Below are 21049 nucleotides of genomic sequence, written 5' to 3' on the forward strand. Positions count from 1 at the left end.
CTGAGTGCCAGCTAGGTATTGTGCAAACCACAGTACATACTTTCAAGTGAGCCTGGATCTTAGTGGGAGAGTAAGAAAGGAGGGCCATCCTGTCTGTATCCCCATACTGAGCGCTCACACGCAGAGGGACGATGAGGCTAGGCTGGGTTCGACGGCTGGTCCCTTTGCTGGCTATGGCTGCTGGAATACTCTACATCACATCCATTAAGCGGGAGGTTGCTTCTCATGGGGAGAGACTGCAGAGGGCCCATCAGAATGACTCGTTCAGGGGCCAGGACATGCTCAAGAGGCTGGAAAAGATGGAGGCTCACATCGAGAAGCTGGGTGAGTCTCAATCTCCTTCATTTACCTGTGACTTACCTGGAAGGGAAATGGCAGTAGCTCTGTCCACGTACTTTATCTGGACTACAGTCTGCCACTGTTCTAGATGGTAGGGCAGATTTAGAGGGGAGGATTAGAGAACACATTAGAATCTAGCCTAAACCTACATGTAGAGTTGATCCCAGAATGTTATTTCACACTTCAGAGTGATGATTGTAAAAGGGAATCTGTTCTTAATTAAATAAAGAGTTTAATAAACTGATAAAGGATTAAATAAAATATGCCCATAATAATTTTTGATTGTTCTTTAACCTGTCTTGGCTAGGGGGCAGTATTTTCACGGCCGGATAAAAAACGTACCCGATTTAAACTGGTTACTACTCTTGCCCAGAAATTAGAATATGCATATTATTAGTAGATTTGGATATAAAACACTCTGAAGTTTCTAAAACTGTTTGAATGGTGTCTGTGAGTATAACAGAACTCATATGGCAGGCAAAAACCTGAGAAAATTCCAAGCAGGAAGTGGCCTGTCAGAATTTGTAGTTCTTTTGATTCTCTATTGAAACTACAGTATCTCTGGGGTTACGTAGCACTTTCTAAGGCAGGGGTGTCAAACTCAAATACCCAGTGGGCCAAAATGTAAAACCTGAACAAAGTCGCGGGCCAACATTGAACAAATGAACCTTTTAATATGGACCCAAACAAGTTTTGCTTTAACATTGAATATGGAACAAGCATCGCTTATTACCATACAATATATAATTTAATAGTGGAGACATGCAAAATCGAATTTCAAATGAAAAAACACATCAATGGCATTCATTTATTAAATAAATAAAATTTAAATAAAAATCGTATGCCTCTTTTCTATTTGCAGCCTTCTGATTTAAATACCAAAATAAACTTTTTCCACTGGCTAATAATTTTACAAATAAAATGATAATACTCCACGGATGAAGACTGACAGCTGAGCAGTATCAGATGCGTCGCAGCTCTCATCCACAGCGAGGGAGAACGCAACGAAATCTTTTCCCTTTTCCATCAGCTGGTCATACAGATTGGTGGCAAGATCACGTGCGATCAGCTACTGTGTTCCTGCTCAGGCTCACGTTTGAAAATGCTTGCTTTTTCTCTGGGCATACGAGGTCACAAACTTTCATCATGCACTTTTTCACGAACTCTCCCTCATTAAAGGGCCGGGCTGATTTTGCGATCTCTGCTGCCACTATATAACTAGCCTTTACAGCAGCCTCACTTTGTGATGTGGCTTTTTTGAACATATTCTGTTGTGAAACCAAACTTCTTTTCATCTCCTCTACTTTCTGGCTCCTTTGAGTCTGTTGGTGCTGACATCTTCAGGACAGGAATACCGGTTTACTTAACGGAGGAATAAACACACATGTTCATCATTGGTGTTTCAACCAGAACGGGGGAAAATGCACTTTATTTATTTTCGCACATGCGCAGTCATACATCTCTCATAGGGCATGACTGTACCAGTGTAAGAACACAATTCAACAACATATTAGTCCACATGCCAACACCCCCACTTGCTCTTATACTGTACAAGTCGTATTCAACCTAACTTTATCAACACATTTAGCTTACAGTTATTCATCTCACAAATGTCAGTTTATATTCCAAACATGTAACCCAAGAATTTTTCATTTTTGAACTTCGTTACAGGTTTAGTCAAAACATCTGCAGCCATGTCTGCCGTTGGACAATATTCAATACTTATTTTACCATCACTGAGTGCAGATCGAATGAAATGATATCTGATGTCGACATGTTTACATCTCTGACGACATACTGGGTTCTTTGACAGAGCAATTGCACCTTGGTTATCTTCAAAGATTGTTACTGGTGTATATTGGCACTCACTATCCATCTCGCCCAATAACTGTACAAGGTACAAACTTTCTTGTGTAGTAGCAGCCAGTGCCATGTACTCTGCTTCACATGTAGATAAAGCTACTGTTGGCTGCTTCTTAGACCTCCATGAAATGACAGGTCCACATTTAGTTAAACTAAAACAATACCCTGTTATGCTTCGTCTGTCACTTTGATCTGCTGCCCAATCAGCATCACTATATGCTACGAGGTTGAGTTTTTCCACCCCCTTTTTTGTAACACAACTCCTGATTCATTGTTCCCTTCAAGTACCTCAACACATGTTTAGCTGTTATCCAGTGTTGCTCTTTTGGTTCTGATAGGTATTGTGACAGCTTGCTGACAATCCAACTGATATCCGGTCTTGTACATGTCATCACATATATCAAGCTGCCTATCACTTCACGATACCTTTTTGAATCAATAAGTTCACCATCACCATCAAAGTTTAGTTTTTGTTCACATGGTGTTGACCTTGTCTTACAGTCTGACATACCAAACCTTTCCAGTATCTTTGTTATGTACCTTGTTTGGTTCATCGTTATTTTCCCTTCACTGTGTAAAATCAATGCCTAGGAAATGTCCAAGCCTCCCAAGATCTTTCATCTTAAATTTTTCACTTAACATTTCTTTTACACTTGTGAGTGAGTCACTATCACTAGCAGCGATAATTAGATCATCGACCCAAATTATCAAAATGATCCTTTCTGTTGCAGTTTGTTTGTTATAAACACAGTGATCAGCTGGGTTCTGTGTAAAACCATTTTCACTAAGGTGATAATGCAACATTTTGTTCCAGTTCCTTCCTGACTGTTTCAGGCCGTACAATGACTTGTTCAGTTTACAGACTAGTTGCTCACCTGTATCTGACCTGACTTCGAAACCCTCTGGTTGCTCCATGTACACTTCACAGTCAATAGGAGCATGTAGATATGCTGTTTTGACATCCATCTGATGTAACTCTAAGTCATACTGAGCTGCTAGCTGCATCAAACAGCGTACTGATGTCATATTTGCAGTTGGAGAAAAAGTCTCCTTATAGTCTATTCCTGCCACTTGACTATACCCCTTTGCAACATATCTTGCCTTGTATGTCTCAGTCTCATCTGAATTGTTTTTGACCGCATAGACCCACCTGCCCCCCACTGCATTTTTACCCTCTGGCAGTGTGGTTAATGTGAATGTATCATTTTCCCTAAGGGAATCCATCTCCTCCTTCATAGCAGTAGCCCAAATCTCTGATTTTGGTGAAATCATTGCTTCTTTGAAGGTTTGTGGTGCATTGCACATTACTCTGTAGCAGTAGTCAACACTAGGTGGTATCTGGTCATCACATTTCACTTTACACTCATAGTCTTTTAAGTACTGGGGTTTCTTCCTCGCTCTGTCTGGATAGCGTGGACTCTGACCATCTGAAGTCTCAATTTGCACATCTTGTGTCTCTTCTGAGTTTTGATCTGCCATCTTGGCTTTCGGCATGGGGTTTTCAAATCTCTCCCCATGAAGATCATCACTGTTTTCCAAATCTGTCTGAGTTTGGTGTTCGACTACACCTTTTGTAACACACTTGACTAATCTGTTTTTAAGAACTTTCCCAGTGTCTGGGTAGTAGACTAGGTATGCTGGACTATTTTTATCATACCCGACAAAAATACCCTTTTCACATCTTGAGTCTAACTTTTTCTTGTTCTGTCTATATGCATAGCAAACAGATCCAAATTCTTTCATCTTTGAAAGATCAGGCTTTCTCCCAGTAAACATGTAGTGTGGAGTCTGTCCTACACGCTTATTGTAACACCTATTGCGAATTACTGCAGCAGTCATTACAGCATATGTCCACAAGTTCTTTGGTAGGTTGCTTTCAAGTAGCATGCATCTTGCCATTTCGAACAGTGTTCTCCAATTTCTCTCAGCGGTCCCATTTTGATGGGGTGAGTAAGGGGCTGAAGTTTCATGTCTTATGGCGTTCTTACTGAGCAGTGACTGGAACTCTTTGGCTGTGAATTCTGTGCCATTATCTGACCTGACACACTTTATTTTCCCATAAGGGGCCACATCAGCAATAAACTTCTCAGTAGCTTTTACAGTATCACTCTTTGCTTTTAGGAAATACACAAAAACTGCCCCTGAATAATCATCCGTAAATGCTAGAGTATATCTGAACCCATCTTTCGCCTCTGGCTCAATAGGGCCAGCCAAATCAGTGTGCACAAGCTCAAGAGCCGCTTTTACCTTTTCATCAGGTTCTCTGTTTCTGCTCTGAACAAATTTTCCCTGAGTGCAGATTTCACAGTTGAGGGTAGATTTGTCAATCTTACCTGTGATTTTCATTCCCTCTGTCACATTTTCTAACTTTGACACATCCTCAAAATTACAGTGGCCAAGAATTTTGTGCCATGTGTGAATATCATAGCACCCATGACATCCATCATCATTTTCATCACTTACAGTGTTAAGATAGATAAACTATCGTACTCCTTGATGTCAAAAGTGGTACCGTTCTTGTGGATGAGCTTGTTACACCCCTGTCGAAAGTTGACTGAAGCTCCGTTGGCTGTCGCTGCTTTAACAGAGAAAATGTCCTGTGGAAACGACGGCACGTACAGCGCCTTCGTCAGCGTTGTTTTTACCCGACGACCCGTGTTGTCTCTCAGGTAAACCTCCGCTGCACCTCTCCTCTCCGCGACACCATTCGTTCTTGTTCCGTCAGCCAGCTCCACGGAATGTTTTTCCGGTTTGAAAGTCTCGTCAAACTCCTTAAACTTCCCGATGTCCGTGACTATATGTGACGTTGCTCCCGTATCAACCATCAGCCCTTTCTGTTTCAGTCCACTAACCTGACAGTCACTTATTCTGAATGCAAATGTGTGGCTTTCAGCATCTGTTGCTTGTTTCACATTGTCTCTTCTTTTTCGTCTGCAATTTGCGTCAGTATGAGTGGATCTCTTGCAAAAACTACACCACTGTCTCCGTTCTTTGCGCTCTCCAGTAACGGTACATTCCCGGGCCTTGTGCCCTTTCTGGCCACAGTTGAAGCAGGGTATCTCGGTCCCTTTATCTCTCCCTCTTGGCCAGCTAACTTTAATGTTACTTGCCTTCATCACGTTGTCGTCAGTGGAAATGGCGCTAAACTTCTCGGTGCTTTCATAGCTCCTCAACTTGGTTTTGAACTTGCCAAAAGTTGTCGGCTCGTCACTCTGCGTAATGTGGATGGCAAACGGCTTAAATGATTCGGGCAAACCTTTCAGAATCATTGCAATCAACAGCCCATCACTTAAAGTCTCTTCAGCATTTCTCAGTGCTGTAATAGCCGTCTCAGCACGAATGATATAGTCCGTAACACTTTCGTCAGCGGCTTTTTGAAGAGAAGTTAGTTCAGTGTAGAGGCTAATCACACGTGGCTTCCCTTTACCTGCATAATGTTCCCTCAATATCTTCAACGCTTTTCTCCCATCATCTGCTGCTTCTCTCATTATCAGGGAAAGACTTTTATCATCCAAAACCTGTATCAATTCGGCGTAGGCTTCTTCATTTTTCTCTCCGTCTTCTTCATCTTCATCCACGCTCAATATGGCGGCCTTTAGCCCAAGCAAACGCAAGTGCCCCAAAAACTTTGTCTCCCATAACTCGTAGTTTTTTTCATCTCCGTCGAAATATAATCTATTCCATCGGCTTCCATGTTCCCTCCTGGGCCCCTAACCTGTTGGTGCTGACATCTTCAGGACAGGAATACCGGTTTACTTAACGGAGGAATAAACACACATGTTGGTGTTTCAACCAGAACGGGGGAAAATGCACTTTATTTATTTTCGCACATGCGCAGTCATACATCTCTCATAGGGCATGACTGTACCAGTGTAAGAACACAATTCAACAACATATTAGTCCACATGCCAACAGAGTCATGTCCAGGTCCTTGTATTTGTCATGGTGTTTCGTTTCATAGTGTCGTCTAATGTTGTACTCCTTACTTACAGCCACGTTGACTCCACAAACAAGACAAACAGGTTTGTCTTTTACATATGTAAACAGATATTCTGCCTCCCACTTGTCCAGAAAGCTCCTGTTTTCTGCCTTTCTTTTCGCCATTTTTGGGAAGGGATAGCGCGCTGACAGTTGTAGCGTCTATGTTGCTATGACTACTGTCACAGAGGAGAGGGCGTTTCTGGGTCCTGTCCTGATTGGTGCGCGAAAACTACAGCAGAGCATTATGGGATTCGTAGTATTAGCGGTGAATGCGCTGTATAATACCGGCGGGCCAGCTCTAGTAGTAATTTGGTATTGTCTCGCGGGCCAAATATAATTACCCCGCGGGCCAAATTTGAGTTTGACACCCATGTTCTAAGGCTTCCATTGGCTCTCTAAAGCCTTCAGAAAGCGGATTGAGGTGTCTCCTGTCTCTGGGCAGAGTAAAGTAGCTCAGTTTCTCAGTGGTCTGCCTGGTGACAAAGAGATTGGATATGCGTGTTCACGAGACCACGCTATTTTTTATATTCCTCTTTGAATGAATACACTATTGTCCGGTTAGAATATTATCACTATTTTACGAGAAAAATACCATAAAAATTGATTTTAAACAGTGTTTGACATTCTTCTGAGTGCGGTAACGGAACATTTTGATTTTTTTTGTCTCGAAATGCGCACACGCGTTACCCTTTGGATAGTGACCTGAACGCATGAACAAAACGGAGGTATTTGGACATAACTATGGATTATTTGGAACAAAAACAACATTTCTTGTGGAAGTAGCAGTCATGGCAGTGCATTCTGACGAAGATCAGCAAAGGTAATACAATTTTTCTAATACTAATTCTGAGTTTAGTGTGCCCCGAAGTTGGCGGGTGTCAAAATAGCTAGCCATGATGGCTGAGCTATGTACTCAGAATATTGTAAAATGTGCTTTCGCCGAAAAGCTATTTTAAAATCTGACATAGCAATTGCATAAAGGAGTTCTGTATCTATAATTCTTAAAATAATTGTTATGTATTTTGTCAACGTTTATGATGAGTAATTTAGTAAATTCACTGGAAGTTTTCGGTGGGGATACATTTTCTGAACATCACACGCCAATGTGAAAAGCTGTTGTTTGATATAAATATGAACTTGATTGAACAAAACATGCATGTGTTGTATAACATAATGTCCTAGGAGTGTCATCTGATGAAGATCATCAAAGGTTAGTGCTTCATTTAGCTGTGTTTTGGGTTTCTGTGACATATATGCTTGCTTGGAAAATGGCTGTGTGATTATTTTGGGCTATATACTCTCCTAACATAATCTAATGTTTTGCTTTCGCTGTAAAGCCATTTTGAAATCGGACAATGTGGTTAGATTAACGAGAGTCTTATCTTTAAAATTGTGTAAAATAGTCATATGTTTGAAAAATTGAAATTATTGCATTTTTGAGGTTTTTGTATTTTGTGCCACCCTGTTCCACTGGCTGTTGAATAGAGTGGGACGGTGACGTCCCACCTAGCCCATTTACATTTACATTTACATTTAAGTCATTTAGCAGACGCTCTTATCCAGAGCGACTTACAAATTGGTGCATTCACCTTATAATATCCAGTGGAACAACCACTTTACAATAGTGCATCTAAATCTTTTAAGGGGGGGTTAGAAGGATTACTTTATCCTATCCCAGGTATTCCTTAAAGAGGTGGGGTTTCAGGTGTCTCCGGAAGGTGGTGATTGAGGTTAACCCATAGAGGTTAATCCTGTATACTGTTGCTCGCTGAACAACATTTGTTACATTTTGATCTACCAATTTCTGTGTGTCAAAGTTTACCACAATGTTTACTAGAATTTTTTTTTTTATTACATCAGTTACTTCAAGGTAATTCTCCAAAGCAGATCAAACATTGTTAATCAACTTTTTAAAAAACACACATGCAAACAGTGACTGAAGCTCCTAACCAACTGTGCTATTTTCTTCGTATTTTTGGGTTGTTTGTAACTTATTTTTTAACTTATTTTGTACATAATGTTGCTGCTACCGTCTCTTATGACCGAAAATAACTTTTGGATATCAGAACAGTGATTACTCACCTCAAACTGAACTAAGATTTTTTTCTGTAACAAGTCTGACTCGAAGGATGTACTGCTTTCTCAGGAACGAGCCCAAATCCCAGTAATTTGCGTGAAGAAAAGGAGAAAAAGGGGGCCGAGGTCGACCAGCCTTCTGTGAATTTGTAGGCGAGTGAGTAAACCTCCACTACCATCTGTTCTATTGGCCAACGTGCAATCATTGGAAAACAAAATGGATGATATACGATCAAGACTATCCTACCAACAGGACATTAAAAACTGTAATATCTTATGTTTCACCAAGTCATGGCTGAACGACGACACAGATAATATAGAGCTGTCGGGATTTTCAATGCATCGGCAGGACAGAGAACTTACGTCAGGTAAGACGAAGGGCAGCGGTGTGTGTCTTTTTGTCAAAACTGCTGCTGCGCAATGTCTAATATTAAAGAAGTCTCAAGGAATTGCTCGCCTGAGGTAGAGAACCTTATGATAAGCTGTAGACCACACTATCTACTAAGAGAGTTCTCATTACCGTCTATTTACCACCACAAACCGATGCTGGCACTAAGACCACACTCAACGAGCAGTACAAGGCCATAATTTAACTAGAAAATGCTCATCCAGATGTGGCGCTCCTAGTGGCCGGGGACTTTAATGCAGGCAAACTTAAATCCGTTTTACCTAATTTCTACCAGCATGTCACATGTGCTACCAGAGGAAAAATAATTCTAGACCACCTTTACTCCACACACAGAGCCGCATACAAAGCTCTCCCTCACCATCCATTTGGCAAATCTGACCATAATTCTATCCTCATGAGCAAAAACTAAAGCAGGAAGTACCAGTGACTTGCTCAATATGGAAGTGGTCAGATGACGCAGATGCTACACTACAGGACTATTTTGTGAGCACAGACTGGATTATGTTCCGGGATTCATCCAATGGCATTGAGGAGTATACCACCTCAGTCATCGGCTTCATCAATAAGTGCATTGACGACGTCGTACCCACAGTGACCGTACGTACATATCCCAACCAGAAGCCATGGATTAACCTCTCTAGGGTAGGTGGGACGAAATCGTCCCACCTACTCAACAGCCAGTGGAATCCCGTGGCGCGTTATTCAAATTCCTTAGAAATGCTATTACTTCAATTTCTCAAACATATGACTATTTTACACTATTTTAAAGACAAGACTCTCGTTAATCTAACCACACTGTCCGATTTCAAAAAGGCTTTACAATGAAAGCAAAACATTAGATTATGTCAGCAGAGTACCCAGCCAGAAATAATCAGACACCCATTTTTCAAGCTAGCATATATGTCACATAAACCCAAACCACAGCTAAATGCAGCACTAACCTTTGATGATCTTCATCAGATGACAATCCTAGGACATTATGTTATACAATACATGCATGTTTTGTTCAATCAAGTTCATATTTATATCAAAAACCAGCTTTTTACATTAGCATGTGACGTTCAGAACTAGCATACCCACCGCAAACTTCCGGTGAATTTACTAGATTACTCACGATAAACGTTCACAAAAAACATAACAATTATTTTAAGAATTATAGATACAGAACTCCTATATGCAATCGCTATGTCCGATTTTAAAATAGCTTTTCGGTGAAAGCACATTTTGCAATATTCTGAGTAGATAGCCCAGCCATCACGGGCTAGCTATTTAGACACCCACCAAGTTTAGCCCTCACCAAAGTCAGATTTACTATAAGAAAAATTGGATTACCTTTGCTGTTCTTCGTCAGAATGCACTCCCAGGACTTCTACTTCAATAACAAATGTTGGTTTGGTTCAAAATAATCCATAGTTATGTTCAAATATCCTCTGTTTTGTTCGTGCGTTCAAGACACTATCCGAAGGGTGACGAAGGGTGACGCGCCCGACGCGTTTCGTGACAAAAAAAATCTAAATATTCCATTACCGTACTTCGAAGCATGTCAACCGCTGTTTAAAAACAATTTTTATGCAATTTTTCTCGTAAAAAAACGATAATATTCTGACCGGGAAACCCTGTTTAAGTTCAAAGAGAGAGAAAATAAAAACATGGTGTCGCCTCGTGCACGCGCCTCAGTCTCATTGTCCTCTGATCGACCACCATCCAAATGCGCTAATGTTTTTCAGCCAGGGGCTCCAAAGACATCATTCACCGGTTTGCCGCCTTCTGAGAGCCTATGGGAGCCGTAGGAAGTGTCACGTTACAGCAGAGATCCTCAGTTTTCAATAAAGAGAGTGTAGAAGCCCAAGAAATGGTCAGACCGGCCACTTCCTGTAAGGAATCTTCTCAGGTTTTTGCCTGCCATATGAGTTCTGTTATACTCACAGACACCATTCAAACTGTTTTAGAAACTTTAGGGTGTTTTCTATCCAAAGCCAATAATTATATGCATATTCTAGTTTCTGGGCAGTAGTAATAACCAGATTAAATCGGGTACGTTTTTTATCCGGCCGTGCAAATACTGCCCCCTATCCCCAACAGGTTTTAAAGGCAACATCTGCATCGAGCAAAAGGCTAGAGCTGCCACTTTCAAGGAGCGGGACACTAATAAGACGAACCATCAAACAGGCAAAGTGTCGATACAGGATTAAGATTGAATCCTACTACACCAGCTCTGACGCTCGTCAGATATGGCAGGGCTTGAAAACTATTACGGACTACAAAGGGAAACCCAGCCGTGAGCCTACCAGACGAGCTAAATGCCTTTTATAATCGACTCACGTCCGTAGCCATGAAGTGCTTTGAAAGGCTGGTCATAGCTCACATCAACAGCCTCATCCCGGATACCCTAGACCCAATATAATTTGCATACCGCCCCAACAAATCCACAGATGACGCAATCTCAATCGCACTCCACACTGCCCTTTCCCATCTGGACAAAAGGAAGACCTATGTGAGAATGCTGTTCATTGACTACAACTCAGCGTTCAACACCATAGTGCTCACAAAGCTCATCACTAAGCTAAGGACCCTGGGACTAAACACCTCCCTCTGCAACTGGATCCTGGACTTTCTGATGGGCCGCCCCCAGGTGGTAAGGGTAGGCAACAACACGTCTGCCATGCTGATCCTCAATATAGGAGCCTCTCAGGGGTGTGTGCCTCGTCCCCTACTGTACTCCCTGTTCACCCACAACTGCGTGGCCAAACACAACTCCAACACCATCATTAAGTTTGCTGACGATACAACAGTGGTAGGCCTAATTACCGACAATGATGAGACAGCCTATAGGGAGGAGGTCAGAGACCTGGCAGTGTGGTGACAGTACAACAACCTCTCCCTCAATGTGAGCAATACAAAAGAGCTGATCGTGGACTACATCAACAGGGCTGTAGTGGAGCGAGAGTTTCAAGTTTCTTGGTGTCCACATCACCAACGAACTATCATTGTCCAAACACACCAAGACAGTCGTGAAGAGGGCACGACAACACTGTTTCCCCCTCAGGAGACTGAAAAGATTGTCACATTGGCATAGGTCCCCAGATCATCAAAAATGTCTACAGCTGCACCATCGCGAGCATCCTGACCGGTTGCATCGCCACCTGGTATCGCATATTCTCGGCATCTGACCGTAAGGCGCTAAAGTACAGTGAGGTGTCATGGCGTTGCTCTCTGGGTTCACTATGCACCATCCCCCGACCTCTATACTTCTGACACAGGGCTGTGTGAAGGCGGTCGTAAATTCCAAAGGGAATGTCCTGCCTCACAGGCCACAGTTTTGAGACAGAGTGGGTTTCGTATAGAGAACAAAGGATTCTTCCACCTCACAGGATTGGAGAACCGAACGACATTTAGGTTCTGGAGAAGGTATAAAAGATCGGTGAAGAATCCAGCTACGAACTGGTCCGTTTGGTACAATTTTGTGAAACTCATTAGAGACAATATGGCCATATTACCATACTAAGGTTTAAATACTAGCCTCAGCGATGAGACTTACATCTAATGGTTGTATAAAATGTATGAATAAGGATAAAGCTATTTGGAATATGTTGAGATGCTATGTACTTATGTTAATGTGAGAGAATTGTATGTCTGTTCAAAGCTTAACTAAGTCATCGGCACGCCCCCAGGGACACAGACAGGACAAGGCGTCATGTGACAGCCTTTTCTATGTTCAGTATATAAGCCCCACCCAGAATTTCTTTCTGCAGACCAGGCCTCCACTCCATTACGAGTTGGCCAATAGGTTTGACCATGCATCCCTCTACTGAACTTTAACCATACCACGTGGTTAAACTTTTAGACTATCGATACCGACAGAATAACAACAAGTCTTTGATATTAATTACTAGTCTGCAGCTAGAAATTCGGTGTCATTGAACGTGAAGACCGACGAAACATCCATTCTATAACGACATTAATGAATGTCACTTTGAAAGATCCATACTAACCAAGAGAGAGAGTGAGAGAGAGGACGAAACTCTCCAACAAAGATCACGACGACACACTGAGCGTAAATATATATATTGATTGCAATTGTTTCTGAATGAGTGAGCGTTCATGTGCAAAGGCTTAGCATATCAATTGTTAATATTTATCAACTCTGTTGTGCCTCCTCAGCTGCCCTTTATCACCCTTTGTTTAACAAGCCGCCATGCCGGTTTAGCCCACTAGGGAACATTCCTTTATCATTGCTTTGTAACGATACCTACTGTTTTGTATGCTTTCTGTGAATTACTTAGTTTAGTAAATAAATGATTTTAAGACAATTGATGTATGGATGACTTAATGAAGACTGGGTTCGTGCAGATAACAACAATTTACGACGTTTGGAATGAGACTGGACACGAGGTAATAACACATCATTAAAACAAGAAGATAATAGATCAGATCTTATAATATAATATATAATGTTATAATATCTGACAGTTATATTAGGAAAATTATAACTGTGTAATCTGAATATTTTCCTTGGTGCCCTGACCTCCTAGTTAATTACAGTTACACGATTAATCAGTTAATCACGTAATAATAATTACAGAGAGTTATTTGAAAAACATGTCTTCAAGTTAATGATGCCCAAAGACACGACAGAGGCAAAAAAGTATTTGATCCCCTGCTGATTTTGTACGTTTGCCCACTGACAAAGAAATGATCAGTCTATAATTTTAACTTCTATGGGCTAGGTGGGACGCTACCGTCCCACATGCGGGACACAGCCAGTGAAATATCAGGGCGGAAAATTCAAAAACAACAAAATGTCATAATTCAACTTTCTCAAACATACAACTATTTTACACCATTTTAAAGATAAACTTCTCGTTAATCTAACCACATTGTCTGATTTCAAAAAGGCTTTACAGTGAAAGCAAAACATTAGATTATGTTAGGAGAGTACAAAGACAAAAATAATCACACAGCCATTTTCCAAGCAAGGACATGTGTCAATAAAACCCAAAACACAGCTAAATGAAGCACTAACCTTTGACGATCTTCATCAGATGACACTCCTAGGACATTATGTTACACAATACATGTATGTTTTGTTCGATAAAGTTCATATTTATATCCAAAAACAGCATTTTACATTGGCGCATGATGTTCAGAAAATGTATTCCCACCAAAACGTCCGGTGAATGCGCACATCAATTTACCAAAATACTCATCATAAACATTTACAAAATATATAACAATTATTTTAAGAATTATAGATAGACTACCCCTGGATGCAACCGCTGTGTCATATTTTAAAATAGCTTTACGGAGAAAGCACATTTTTCAATATTCTGAGTACATAGCTCAGCCATCACGGTGAGCTATTCAGACACCCGCCAAGTTCGGGGCAACCTAAACTCAGAATTAGTATTAGAAATATTCTCTTACCTTTGCTGATCTTCGTCAGAATGCACTCCCAGGACTCCTACTTCCTCAAGAAATGTTATTTTTGTTCGAAATAATCCATATTTATGTACAAATACCTCAGTTTTGTTCGTGCGTACAGATCACTTATCCAAAGGCATAACGCGCGAGCGCGGAACAAGAGACAAAAAGTCAAAATGTTCCATTACCGTACTTAGAAGCATGTCCAACGCTGTTTAAAATCAATCTTTATGGTATTTTTTACGTAAAATTGAGATAATATTCCAACCGGACAATAGCATATTCATTCAAGAAGAAAAAGAAGGAGGGGCGTGCTCGCGGGACCGAGCATATCCAATCCCTATGTTGCCAGGCAGACCACTCAGTAACTGAGCTCCTATTATCTGCCCAGTGACCGGAAAATGCTCAAACCACTTTCTGAAGGCTTTAGACAGCCAATGGAAGCCTTAGGAAGTGCAACGTCACCCCACAGACACTGTAGCTTCGATAGAGAACCAAAAGAAGAACTACAATTCTCAGACTTTCCACTTCCTGCTTGAAATCTTCTCAGGTTTTTGCCTGCCATATGAGTTCTGTTATACTCACAGACACCATTCAAACAGTTTTAGAAACTTCAGAGGTTTTATATCCAAATCTACTAATAAAATTCATATTCTAGTTTCTGGGCCAGAGTAATAACCTTAATAAGCTTTTCATCCGGCCGTGAATATACTGCCCCCTAGCCCAGACAGGTTAATGTGCTTCATCTTGAGCCACTCCTTTGTTGCCTTGGCCGTGTGTTTTGGGTTATTGTCATGCTGGAATACCCATCCACGACCCATTTTCAATGCCCTGGCTGAGGGAAGGAGGTTCTCACCCAAGATTTGACGGTACATGGCCCCGTCCATCGTCCCTTTGATGCGGTGAAGTTGTCCTGTCCCCTTAGCAGAAAAACACCCCCAAAGCATAATGTTTCCACCTCCATGTTTGACGGTGGGGATGGTACTCTTGGGGTCATAGGCAGCATTCCTCCTCCTCCAAACACGGCGAGTTGAGTTGATGCAAAAGAGCTCCATTTTGGTCTCATCTGACCACAACACTTTCACCCAGTTGTCCTCTGAATCATTCAGATGTTCATTGGCAAACTTCAGACAGGCATGTATATGTGCTTTCTTGAGCAGGGGGAACGTGCGGGCACTGCAGGATTTCAGTCCTTCACGGTGTAGTGTGTTACCAATTGTTTTCTTGGTGGCTATGGTCCCAGCTGCCTTGAGATCATTGACAAGATCCTCCCGTGTAGTTCTGGGCTGATTCCTTACCGTTCTCATGATCACTGCAACTCCACGACGTGAGGTCTTGCATTGAGCCCCAGGCGGAAGGAGATTGACAGTTCTTTTGCGTTTCTTCCATTTGCGAATAATCGCACCAACTGTTGTCACCTTCTCACCAAGCTGCTTGGCGATGGTCTTGTAGCCCATTCCAGCCTTGTGTAGGTCTACAATCTTGTCCCTGACATCCTTGGAGAGCTCTTTGGTCATGGCCATGGTGGAGAGTTTGGAATCTGATTGATTGATTGCTTCTGTGGACAGGTGTCTTTTATACAGGTAACAAGCTAAGATTAGGAGCACTCCCTTTAAGAGTGTGCTCCTAATCTCAGCTCGTTACCTGTATAAAAGACACCTGGGAGCCAGAAATCTTTCTGATTGAGAGGGGGGTCAAATACTTCTTTCCCAAATCAATTTCTAACATTTTTGACATGCGTTTTTCTGGATTTTATTGTTGTTATTCTGTCTCTCACTGTTCAAATAAACCTACCATTAAAATTATAGACTGATCATTTCTTTGTCATTGGGCAAACGTACAAAATTAGCAGGGGATCAAATACTTTTTTCCCTCACTGTACCTGTTGTATTCATACCTGTTGTATTCGGCGCATGTGACAAATAAAGTTTGATTTGATTTGATTTTAAATGAGATCATACTCTGTTTGTATAAAAAGGAGTGACACATGTTGATTCTGTCAGCCATAACACATTTATTACAATGTGATGAACAGCTGTCATGTGTGTCCACAGTGAAGACAATCAACGACGGGAGCAGTCTGAAAGAGGGGCAGGCTGTGAAGGCTCCCGAGGTCAAGAAGGAGAGGAAGGTGGTGAAGAAGGTGTACCCCAACTCAGCTCTGTTTACAAGCTGGGGTGATGAGCTCTCAGAGAAGGAGCAGAAAGAAGCAGAGGGGCTGTTTCAGATGTATGGATACAACGCCTTCCTAAGTGACAGACTACCCCTGAACAGGGAAATCCCTGATACTCGCGATCCGAAGTAAATAATTTTCCTCATCTCTCCGCCACCTCAACACAGCAAATTATGGATCCGCTAAAAACTTCTGAATTCTAACCACAGTCTGTTGCATTGTGGCCATCCGAGGTCAATTCCATCTCCAGCACTGTGAATTCAATTTGAGCAATTGTGACCTTAGAACTAGAAGGTTCTACCTGTAAAACGATGATTCTAGCAATTTGTATCATGTATTCTTTTAAACTCAACAACATGGATTGGGGTGTCTAGAGTGCTATATAGGTAGAAAACATTGAACAGAACAAGGCTATGTCAATAAATACATTTTGACAAAAATGCAGATAGAACCTACAATTCAAAGCTCTCGCAATGACATTGAAGTTGACAATAACTTGAAGAGTGAAACAGCAGTTTTGGTAAAGTGAATGAATGATATGAGGTGGACCAAATGTGTTTGTTGTGCTTGTTAGGTGTGCTAAGCACCAGTATCCCCATGACCTGCCCACCATCAGCGTGGTGCTGATCTACTTGGACGAGGCCCTGTCAATCATCAAGAGAGCCGTCCGCAGCATCATAGACAAGACCCCCCAACACCTGCTCAAAGACATTATACTGGTGGATGACCACAGCTCCAATGGTTTGCCTAATTGGTCAATGCTCTCAACATAGAAACATTTGCAATTACATTTGTAAACATTTAGATTGAACGTAGGTGTGGCTTTCAACTTTCGTTGGGTACCACTGATTTGCAAGTGTCTGCTTTCACAGAGGATCTAAAGGAGAAGTTGGATGCTTACATCAGCTTCATCCATGAAGAGCGTCCGGGCCTGGTGAAGAGAGTGAGACACAAAGAGCAGCTCGGTCTCACACAGGCCCGCCTCTCAGGGTGGAGGGAAGCTACAGGAGATGTGGTGGCCATCTTGGATGCCCACATAGAGGTCCATGTGGAATGGTAGTCTAAATGAAATATCTCAGTGAGACTTTTTGAATCCCCCCCAACATGGTGTTTTGACTCTGTGTTTGTGTGAACAGGGCGGAGCCTCTGTTAACGCGGATAAAGGAGGACCGCACGTTGGTGTTGACACCGGTGTTTGACAAAGTCCACTTCGATGACTTGACCGTCACACGTTATGGGCCTTCTGCAGATGCCTTTGACTGGGCCCTGTGGTGTATGTATGAGTCCTTCAGACCTGAGTGGTATGCCTTGAAAGACGAGACACAGCCAGGAAAGTGAGTTGGTCGTGATTTCATCATAGGATGGTAGTCCAGTTTCACAAATCTGTTTGAATAGGCGATAAGGAAAGCACAGCATTCGGAGGAAAATCTTACCTAATATTTACACCTGGATTATTATTTTGCATTATCTACTCATTAAAATGAATGTCACTTCTCCCAATGTGGAATTGACCATGATTTGTACTGTATGTTTGTCAGGAGCCCCTCCATTATGGGCATACTAGTGGTTGATCGCCTGTTCTTTGGGGAAATTGGTGCTCTGGATGGTGGTATGAAGATCTATGGAGGCGAAAATGTTGAACTGGGTATCCGGGTAAGCCCCTCTGCTACAGTTTCTAAATGAAAGTTTGAAATCAAAGCAGACTTTTTGTTCTTGAGTTATTCAGTTTGAACAAACCAATCTACATCCAACATCCAGACACTTCAGTACATATCTATAAACTCTTCCTTCTCTTCTCTCTTGGTGTTTGGTGTGTCTAGGTGTGGCTTTGTGGTGGAAGTGTCGAGGTCATACCTTGTTCTAAAATAGCCCACATCGAGAGGGCCCATAAACCCTATCTCCCCGACCTGAGCATTACAATGAAGAGGAATGCTCTGAGAGTGGCTGAGGTCTGGATGGATGACTACAAACATAATGTCAACATTGCCTGGAACATCCCACTGAAGGTACTGTACACAACAAACCATTCAAAAAAGTAGGTTTAGTTCAGCTGCTCATATAGAATAGCAATGATTGCTGTTTTGCATGCCTTGAGTTTGAAAATAAGTTGACTAGACAGTCAATATTATACAAAAAATTGTCTATTTCTCAATGCCATAATAAAGATCATAGGATCTATATAAAATTATGGCGGTAAGCAAAAGTGGATAATAGGTGGATTGCTCACATGGTCTGTGTTTCTGATTTAGAAATCTTCCTCTTTCTCACCACAGGATCATGGCATAGACATTGGGGATGTTTCAGAGAGGAAGAAGTTGAGAGAGAGACTGAACTGCAAACCCTTCCAGTGGTATCTGGATAACGTGTATCCCATGTTAGACCCCCTGGGTGACTTGCTTGGTTATGGAGCTGTGAGTGATGCTAAAATGTTACAGTTGTTCTGGAACTTTTTCCTCACCAACTGTGTTTAGTGGCATGCATGGCATCCTATTTGCAATAGGATACAGGGTCATAAATCTGGATAGGAATCTGCACTTTTATAACCGGTTAATCTCTCTACATAAAATCAACAGCTGGTCAATGACCAGAAGACGGATCTTTGTATAGATCAAGGCCCAGTTCCGGGGAACACACCTGTTTTATATGGATGCCATTATTTTGGTCCACAGGTTTGTAGAAACATTGCTTAATATCTTAGAATTTAACTACATGTATAATATGGTTCATCCCATGGCAGACTTGGGATTCAATCCATGCCACAATGCAATGTACTGTCAATACCACAGACTCAGAAAGCCTAAATATCTATACTCTCTGTCCAGAACTGTTATTATCGAGCCAGTGGGGAGATCTACATTGGAGGCATCAAGTCTCACAAGTACAACAGTAATCGCTGTCTGGTGGACACTGGCAGTCGAACCCCAGGACTTTATGAGTGCAAGGTGGCCAAGCAGAAGGGATTCCACATGCTCTGGGAATTTCAACAGGTAAGCACTCTAACATGATTTAGGGAAGTTGATGCTTATAAATTGTTGGAAACAACGGAGATGTCTGACTCTTGTTTTTAATTATTGTGATACTGTACAGTAGAATGTTTGCTGTATTTTACAGGGAAAAGCCATCCAGAACAGACAGACAAAGAGATGTCTGGAGATTGCCCCAGGGGAGGACACTTACTACCAGCTCATCATTCAGGAGTGCAGTGGGCAGCACTGGAACATACAGAATCTGATTAAAGACTTCTGATACACTGAGATAGGCCTACCAGAGACAATACAAGTGGGAAGGTGGTATTTACCACATACGACTGGTAAAAGTCCACTTGTACGCCCCTCCAACTGGTAATTACTAGTGGGAAACTCGTCTATCTTCTCTGAGCTCCGACTTCTCCCACATGCTGACCTCTCACTTCACCTACTAAGGAAATTACATTTTTAACAGCATTTTCAGCAGTTAAATGCAACAACAAAACATTCTTTACAAAAATCTATCTATTAATCTGTTTTTGAACACTATAATTTAACAAACATGATAGCTGTACTCATAGCTTATGGTTGACGCAACTTGTTGGCCATTAGCCAATCAACGTTTCTCAATGAGTTCGAAGCACGTGAATGCATCCAACTGGTATTTATGATTTCACAGCTGGTAATTACCACCTTCCCACTTTGTTATGAACACAGCATTATCATCATGCTTTGAAAATCTGTTTAGCTAAAAAATATACTGCTCAAAAAAATAAAGGGAACACTTAAACAACACAATGCAACTCCAAGTCAATCACACTTCTGTGAAATCAAACTGTCCACTTAGGAAGCAACACTGATTGACAATACATTTCACATGCTGTTGTGCAAATGGAATAGACAACAGGTTTGAAATTATAGGCAATTAGCAAGACACCCCCAATAAAGGAGTGGTTCTGCAGGTGGTAACCACAGACCATTTCCCAGTTCCTATGCTTCTTGGCTGATGTTTTGGTCACTTTTGAATGCTGGCGGTGCTTTCACTCTAGTGGTAGCATGAGACGGAGTCTACAACCCGCACTAGTGGCTCAGGTAGTGCAGCTTTTCCAGGATGGCACATCAATGCGAGCTGTGGCAAGAAGATTTGCTGTGTCTGTCAGCGTAGTGTCCAGAGCATGGAGGCGCTACCAGGAGACAGGCCAGTACATCAGGAGACGTGGAGGAGGCCGTAGGAGGGCAACAACCCAGCAGCAGGACCGCTACCTCCACCTTTGTGCAAGGAGGAGCAGGAGGAGCACTGCCAGAGCCCTGCAAAATGACCTCCAGCAGGCCACAAATGTGCATGTGTCTGCTCAAACAGTCAGAAACAGACTCCATGAGGGTGGTATGAGGGCCCGACGTCCACAGGTGGGGGTTGTGCTTACAGCCCAACACCGTGCAGGACGTTTGGCATTTGCCAGAGAACACCAAGATTGGCAAATTCGCCACTGGCGCCCTGTGCTCTTCACAGATGAAAGCAGGTTCACACTGAGCACATGTGACAGACGTGACAGTCTGGAGACGCCGTGGAGAACGTTCTGCTGCCTGCAACATCCTCCATTATGACCGGTTTGGCGGTGGGTCAGTCATGGTGTGGGGTGGCATTTCTTTGGGGGGCCGCACAGCCCTCCATGTGCTCGCCAGAGGTAGCCTGACTGCCATTAGGTACCGAGATGAGATCCTCAGACCCCTTGTGAGACCATATGCTGGTGCGGTTGGCCCTGGGTTCCTCCTAATGCAAGACAATGCTTGACCTCATGTGGCTGGAGTGTGTCAGCAGTT

At 42.3% G+C, this 21049-nt stretch overlaps 1 protein-coding gene across 1 annotated transcript; it reads left to right on the plus strand.

Annotated features, from left to right (window-relative positions):
- The first annotated feature begins 1 nt into the window (after window position 1).
- Window positions 2–20239, plus strand: LOC106609392 (probable polypeptide N-acetylgalactosaminyltransferase 8). The gene is made up of 11 exons (XM_014208174.2): window positions 2–324; window positions 16144–16390; window positions 16837–17003; window positions 17135–17318; window positions 17399–17596; window positions 17801–17915; window positions 18083–18268; window positions 18536–18673; window positions 18836–18931; window positions 19085–19249; window positions 19374–20239. Exons 1-11 carry the CDS (start codon window positions 132–134, stop codon window positions 19506–19508), a joined length of 1824 nt encoding a protein of 607 aa, XP_014063649.1. The 5' UTR covers window positions 2–131; the 3' UTR covers window positions 19509–20239.
- The last annotated feature ends 810 nt before the right edge of the window (window positions 20240–21049 follow it).

Source organism: Salmo salar, chromosome ssa07 (genome assembly GCF_905237065.1).
Source record: "Salmo salar chromosome ssa07, Ssal_v3.1, whole genome shotgun sequence".
NCBI classification, from domain to species: Eukaryota; Metazoa; Chordata; class Actinopteri; order Salmoniformes; family Salmonidae; genus Salmo; species Salmo salar.